This window comes from Dipodomys ordii, unplaced genomic scaffold, assembly GCF_000151885.1.
Source record: "Dipodomys ordii isolate 6190 unplaced genomic scaffold, Dord_2.0 Scaffold34, whole genome shotgun sequence".
Taxonomy (NCBI): domain Eukaryota; kingdom Metazoa; phylum Chordata; class Mammalia; order Rodentia; family Heteromyidae; genus Dipodomys; species Dipodomys ordii.
The window spans coordinates 2,147,249-2,154,784 of record NW_012267250.1 but is presented as its reverse complement, the minus strand read 5'-3'; the positions used below and the strand labels follow the sequence as shown (position 1 = coordinate 2,154,784).

Sequence of the window (7,536 nt, the reverse complement as noted above, 5' to 3'; positions counted from 1 at the left end):
GAAATTCAGGTTTTGGGACAATGCAAACACAATAGCTGTAAAACATAAGAAAGTAGGTATGCAGACATCTGCTACTTCATGCAAGAGGTGAACTAACTTACTCCAGCACAATTGGCAAGAGAAAACCGGAAGTAAGTTCTCCACTGACCATTTTGAGACTGCTTAATCCAGGAAGTGATTTTGAGTCATAGTTCACCCCCTACCTTTAACTGCAAGACAGTATATTCATTGACTCCAACTGTTCGGCAGGTGGCAGCGTTTCCCTTTCTTCCTTTTCAAAAGATCATTGTCTGGATCCTCACCTTTTCCTCCCTTTTCCACTCCGCAGATGGTGGCTCTAGCCATTACATGTTTGGAAAGCACTTTGCCAATAATCTTATAAACTGAAGAGGAGAAACAAATTTACAACTTTTTTTTTAAGGTTTTGGTGGTTTGTGAGATTTGAACTCATGGCCTCATACTTGCTAGGGAAGCACTCTATCACTTGAGCCATGTATAATTCTGAAGGTTACTAATCTTTATGGGCTAATTTCAGGAAAGAGACTGAGCATCAATAATCATATTGATCACTTATTTCTCTATTCCAAACCCTGTTTATCATTTCTACTCAAGCAGTCTCCTTGCTCTCTATGTTTACTCCTGTGCAAGTTTTGCAATGAAAAGCCATCTCTAATAAAATTTCTAATTAACTTGTTTCTGGAAAAGCCAGGTTTTCTTCCCATGTGTATTTACTGATGGAGTTACCAGTTTCCCAGACTCCAGGCCAGTTTGTCATTGAGATTTATGTATTCAGGACATGTAAAACTTGGGACTCAGTTGTTTCTTTTCTTCCTCCTTAATGGTGTTTGAACTCAAGGCCTTGCACTTGCTCAGCTGGTGATCTACCAGCACTTGAGCCATTAGTTTCATTCGTAAAATGGAACTGGTGAATTAGGGAGTCTTGAAGTTTTTTTTTTTTTTTTCCTAGCTTTTATGCGCTTAGGTCAGAAAACAATTGCCTTTGATGGAAGAAGGTGCTGTTGTAGAAATACAATTATTTCTGGAGGAAACTGTTTCTTGAGCAGGACGAATTATTACGTAGAACAAAGAGTGAAAGAAAACTATAGATGAAACAGTTGATATAGCGAAGACACTATTGACTGAGAATAAGAATATAACATATTACTGCACTGTGCCTCAGCTAGATAACATTCAAAATTGGCATTCCCATGTAGTTCTGTGGTGCAACAAACACCTACCAGAGCACCAAGCTTAAGTGCTAGAAATTTCTTAATGTCTTCATTTAGTTAAAAATGAAGTTAGGCTGGGTGCTGGTGGCTCATACTTGTAATCTTAGCTACTGAGGAGGCTGAGATCTGAGGATCCCAGTTCAAAGGCAGCTTGGGCAGGAAAGTCCATGAGACTCTTATCTCCAATTAACTACCTGAAAACTGGAAGTGGGGCTGTGGCTCAAGTGGTAGGGTGCTTGCCTTGAGTAGAAGAGGTCGGGGACAGTACCCAGGTCCAGAGTTCCAACCACAACAACAGAAAAAAAAAAAAGAAAAAGAAAAAAAATGAAAGAAAGAAATTAGAAGAGCCAGGTGCCAGTGGCTCATGTCTATAATATTAGCTACTCAGCTATAATATATAATATTAGTTACTCCCCTCTACCACCACCACATAGCCATGCTGGCCTAGAACTCATGATCTTTAAGCTCCAGCCTCTAATGTAATAGTGTAACAAGTGTGCGCTATGACCTTTGGCTCTGGTCCCCAATCTAAGGCAGGAATCAGGCTGAGAAAAGTGTTGTCAGGGCTAGTCATTTTCTTATAAAAGGGAAGACTGACTCAGAGGTTAAGTTAGGCAGGGGGCCCCAGGGAGTGGAGGAAAGGGCTGAGCAACCACATGAAGAGAAGAAGGCCCCAGTCATTTCACCTACTGCAGCTAAAGTGCCAGACATGTGGGTGAAGCTCTATCTTGGACATTCCAGACCCAACCAAACTCACAGCTAAAGGGACCCCATGTCTATAGCTGATAACGAGAGGGAACAGAACTGCTCTAGTTAAGCCTTTCACAAATTGCAAAATTGTGGAAAATTTGTGGTAGTGATTATATTAAGTCACCAAGTTTTTTGTTTTGCTGGTCCTAGGGCTTGAACTCTGGGCCTAGGCACTATCCCTAAGTCCCTTTGCTCAAGGCTAGTGCTCTACTACTTGGAGCCACAGCACCACTTCTGACCTTTTCTGTGATTAATTGGACATAAGTCTCATGGACTTTCCTGCCCTGGCTGGCTTCGAGCTGTGATCCTCAAATCTCAGCCTCCTGAGTAGGATTACAGGTATGGGCCTCCAGCACCCAGCAATGTTTTTTCTTCATGTCACTACTTTATGTAGACAAATATGGGCTGCACTGTGAAGCACCTGGTAGATGCCCCAATACCTACTGGTATTGACGTTGTCTTTTTCTGTCATTGGAAACATGATAGAAAAACTCATTTTGCTAAAAATGCTAGAGTTAGCATTAGTTTTAAGGCTAACAGAGAATACCAGTTGTGATAGCCTGGAGGTGAAAACAGTCACAAGCATTTCCTATTACTTCCTCCCTGTGGACAAGGAAGCACCATTTCTGAATGCCACTTGGACACAGTGAGTAGGTGTGTCCTGCTATGTGGTTTCTCTGAAAGTACCTAGTGCCACTCCCCCGTCTCTGTGTGATAATCTCACACAGCACATGGCTCTACTGAGATGTGAAAGGCAACAGAGTGTCATGTGAAATAACCTCAGCAGAATCTTAGGACATGGAGAACATATAGAACACAATGAGAATATAATTGTATGTCCAGTAGCAGTGCTTTCTGGTGATTGTCTTGGGAACATGAGAAAACTTGATACTAGAATAAATGAAATAAGAGAAGTCTTTAGTATTGGAAGAATCGAGTAGTTTGAATTCAAAACCAGTAATTAGTGTATTTGTATTTTAATTAAGGTGATGTACAGAGGGGTTGCAGTTATAAGCCAGGTAATGAGAACATTTCTTTTTGAACAGTGTCACCTCTTCCCTTTTTTTTTTTTTGGTTTTGGGGCCTGAACTCTGGGCCTAGGCTCTTCAGCTCAAGGTGAGTACTCTACCACTTGAGCCACAGTGCTACTTCCGGCTTTTTCTGCTTATGTGGTGCTGAGGAATCAATCCCAGGGCCTCAGGCATACAGGGCAAGTGCTCTACCACTGAGCCACCTTCCCAGCCCCACCTCTTCCCTCATTTTGTCCCATTTTTCCCCCTCTCCGTGCCCTCCTTCACAAATTGTACAGTATACATATTTTACATTCTATTATTTAGAAAACAGTGGCTAAGCAGATAAAAATAGAGAGGATTGCTTAAAAATTAAAGCCATTGATTTAGGTCTCTTTATGAAAGGTCAGTGTGTGGGAGATGAGAAAGGAACTGTAGTGACTGAGTGTTCACACAAAGGCATTTCAGCAGCAGAACCTACAAAGAGCACATCAACTATTTATATCACCCATGTCAAGTCGCTGGTTGTTTCACTTAACCAAAGAAACTAAGGAAAGCATTTCCTTTGGAGCTTATTTGAGTAGAGTTTTGAAATCAGTTGTTAGAAACTATAATTAAAGTTGGTTTATCACACTCACTAATTATTCTATATCGTGAGTGTCCCTGATGCTTTATGTACTTCTCCCTTTGTTACAGGCTTCTTTTTCTCCCCAGGGTATTTGAATCCAGACAGGTAAGGGAATAATGTGCGTGGAAACCAATGCATCATAATATATTCACAGCCAAGCACATAGTTTCATTTGAGCTTAATACATATTATTATTTTTTCCCGTGGATTAGATGGGACCAGCTGGTTAGAGACTTCAGTGCTACTACATGAGCAAAGATGTCCCTAGAGCAAAAGAAAAGAAATTGAAGACAAAAATTTAAAAGGCTACATTAGGTTGGGTGCTGCTGTCTCATGCCTGTAATTTTACTTAGAAGGCTGAGATCTGAGAATTGTGGTTCGGCGCCAGCAAGGGGCACAAAAGTCCTTGAGACTCTTATTTCCAATAAACTATCAAAACAGCTAGAAGTGGAGCTGTGGCTCAAGTGGTAGAGCATTAGCCTTGTGCAATAAAGCACAGACAGTACCCAGGCCCTGAGTTCAAGCCCCAGGGCTGGCACACACACATACAAAAGGGCTATATCCGAATTTCTTTCAGAAACACATTTACCAATGGGAGGATTTATTCAGCAAACCTCCACAACCAGCTAATGTTGCTGTCAGGCTGGCCAAGTTGTTTGCTATCACTTGTGATCCTTTCATTCACCACTAGAGAGAAGTAGAGAGATGTTCAGGAAAGCAGCAAAACCCATTTCCCATTCCCTTCTGATGGAGATGGTTCCCTGGTCTCATATTCCAACACTTCGGCAACACAGACGTGCATCCTATCTGTTCCATAGTCACACCGTGCCATGGGAACAGCAGAGTATCCTCCCTGTAGAAGACCAACACTAACAAGGTTTAATGTACTTCCAAGGGAGATTTCAGAGCTTCTCAGATGCTGTAAGATTAAGCATCACCAAATGTAGCTTCAGTGGACAGGTGGTGTAGGGTAAAGCAAGTAACAAGCTGCGGGGAGTGGGGGCGCAGATCAGCAACCTGAGAAACAAATGTGGGACATTTTACCATGGTCAACTACCACCCTTCATCGAATTTCATCTTCATTTCTGTTTTCCCACCAAGCAGGAGCTGACATTCAATGGAATATGTTTTGTTTTGTTTTTCCATGCAAGCTGGTAAAACACCTAAATACCAGGAACTCTATCTTTAGTTATTTGTAAAAGAAATCTCTACCTTACCACATGGCCACATGGGCTAGAGTTGCATCGCTGGACACCAAATGGAAGCCCTTTTCCTACAGTTTCTTAGTTGTTCTCCACTTCTTTTTCCATGTGTGGGTTGTCCCAACTCCCAACTCCAGTGGAATACAACTAAGGGCATAAATATCAACCTTACCTTCTTCAGGTTGCTAACTCCTGTAGAGATATTTAAAAAAATGTGGCACATTAAATGCCAAGGTTTGAGCAGACTCGAAGATCTCTAATAATACTGTAAATATCCTTGGTTTAATTAGCAGTCTTGAAGTTAGGTAATGGCCTGTGGCTCTCTGAGCTAGGCCTCTGGAGATTTCTAGTCTTCAGGGGCTGCCTGCAAAGATGATGTACACACATACAATCCTCTTTCTCATACACTTCACAAATGCCCTGTAGACCTTCCTGGGCACCTAGATACTCTCATGGCAACACCCATGCTAATTGATTCCTATTTTCTCAGGTTTCTAAAATGACCCACTTGTTTTCAGCCTGGGTCTCAGATCAGATGCTTCTGGACTCCAACTGTTGCCTTGAGAACCACATCCTTAGGGTAAGAATAAACAAGGAGAAATTCCTAGATTGGGGATTGATGGATGCCTCTTCTCTTCACTTGCTTGGTAGTTGGCTGGATAGTGAAGTGGACTTGACAGGTTTGTTCTGGGCTGAGGGCCACGGACCACTTTCTCCAATCAGATCCGTCGGTGGGGGCGCGCTCACCAGCTCAGGGGTGGCGATAGGAAGTTGGCCGCAACCTCGGCAAACCCAACCTGGAGACCCTGTCACCCGAGCGGGACAGAGGCGGGAGGGCGCACCGCCGTCCGCGAGGGTGGCGCCGGCAGACTCCCAGGATCCCCGCCCTGTCTCCCACTCTCGGCAACGCGCAGGGGTGGCGGAGCCAGGGCGGGGAGCCCCAGGCCGGGGCCTGGTGGGCAGGGAGGGCTGGCGGACTCTCCCCCCAGGGTGGCGGCCACCGGAGCCGGGAGCGGGGGGCACGTGCTTGGACGTGGGTGCTTGTGTAACCAGCTCCCGGGCGCTCAGCCCGCGACCAGGCTCCTCACGCACTAAGGCTTCTCGTCGGTGCCCTGCTTTTTCCTCCCAGTCGGCGATCCGCGAAGATCGGGGGTAGGGGGGGGGGGGGGTCCCGTCTCCCACCGAGGGCGGGGACACCCGGGGTCGGGAGGCCGGAGCGGCGGCCGCTAGCTCTGACCCGGGGGGAATGGGAATTTGGAAAGTTCCCCAACTAGGAGCACACGTGACCTCCTCCCGAAAGTAGTTCCGACCGGGGCTCACGTATCCTTCCACTTCCTCTAGAGCCCTCCTCGGCCTCCTCGCCCCGCCCACCCTCCGAGTTGCAGCTTCCTACCGTTCCGTCCTCGGCCACTCGGGCCCCGTCACCCTGGCCTAGAGCGTGCGGGGCCCGGCGGGGAGGCGGAGGGAGCGCGCGCGGGGGCCAGGCCCCGCGCGATCCGTCCAGCCGGGTTTTCGCCGTGGCCACAGAGGGGCGGGGCGGAGTGGCCTCCGAGGCTGGAGCGGGAGTTGGGCTTGAGATGGCCCGGAGCCGGCTTAGCCCGCGATCAGATCGGGGCCGGGGGTGGGGGGGGGCGCAGAGGGGTCCGCTTTCCGTCCACCTCGACAGCTGTCCCTGGACCCTTGGAAATCTGGGGGGAGGCAGGGCGATGTCCAGGCTCCACGCGCACGGTCGAGCGCGCTGGGCTGGGAGCTTTGTTTTGGGGCAAATGAACCGAGCTGCCCGGGGAGGAGCAAGGTGGGGCAGTGCAGGAGAGCCGGAGGAGGTGAGACTCGCCGGTGACACAATAGGGGGCTGTTCTTTGTGCAAAGACTGACACCTGGAGGACACGGTGGGGGGTGGGGTCCTCCAGGCCAAGGCTGCCACCTGGAAACAGTGCCCAAGGACGGGAGGAGAGCGCCGGGGAGCCGCGTCGGGGCGCCCGGGGCGGGCTCGGGCCGGAGGGCGAGGGGAGGTGCTCGCCGCGGGAACATCGCCAGCGCCTCCCCTTCGCAGGGCTCCCGGCGGGGTGCACCCCGGGTCCCTCGTACACCTGTGTGCACAGGTCCCCTCCAGCGGAGCACCCAGCTCCGTGTCCATCGCCAGTCCTCCGTCGTCACCCGCGCCCCGCCATCCCCGCGCTGAGGTTCTTCGGGGCCGGGGCCGAGGCTTATCTGGCTCCTGAGGCTCCCCCCCCCCCCCCGTAGTCATCTCGGGAGCCGCCGCGGCAAGTGCAGCTCCAGGCGGGCGCCGCCGAGCAAGCCCGAGCGAGCCCCACGGCGGGCAGGTCGAGCATGCTCAGTAGCGCCGGCAGGTGTGGGGGCTCGGCGCGGGGAGCGGAGCCGCCCCCTCCCCCGCTCCCCCCCCTCCCCGCCTCCCGATCGGTACCTCCCCTCCCTCGGCGCGGCACGTCCGCCTCTCGCCCTCCCGCTCGGACTCCCGAGGTGCCCGGCTCCCGGCGCGGCGGCGGCGGCGGAGGGGGCGGGCTGATCGGCGGACGGTGATGTGGCGGGACTCTTTGTGCGCTGCGGCAGGATACGCGCTCGGGGGGGCCGGGACGCGGCTGCGCTCAGTTCTCTCCTCTCGGAAGCTGCAGCCATGATGGAAGTTTGAGAGTTCAGCCGCTGTGAGGCTAGGCCCGGCGCAGGCGAGGGAGATGAGAGACGGCGGCGGCCGCGGC

The 7,536-nt window shown here is 50.1% G+C and overlaps 1 protein-coding gene across 1 annotated transcript; it reads right to left on the bottom strand.

Moving 5' to 3' along the window:
• Positions 1-5,063: 5,063 nt before the first annotated feature.
• Klln (killin, p53-regulated DNA replication inhibitor) lies at positions 5,064-7,067 on the bottom strand. The gene is given in 4 exon segments (XM_013017045.1): positions 5,064-5,661; positions 5,825-5,882; positions 6,057-6,229; positions 6,325-7,067. Coding segments are annotated over 4 exon segments (1,065 nt in total). The 3' UTR covers positions 5,064-5,570.
• Positions 7,068-7,536: the final 469 nt, after the last annotated feature.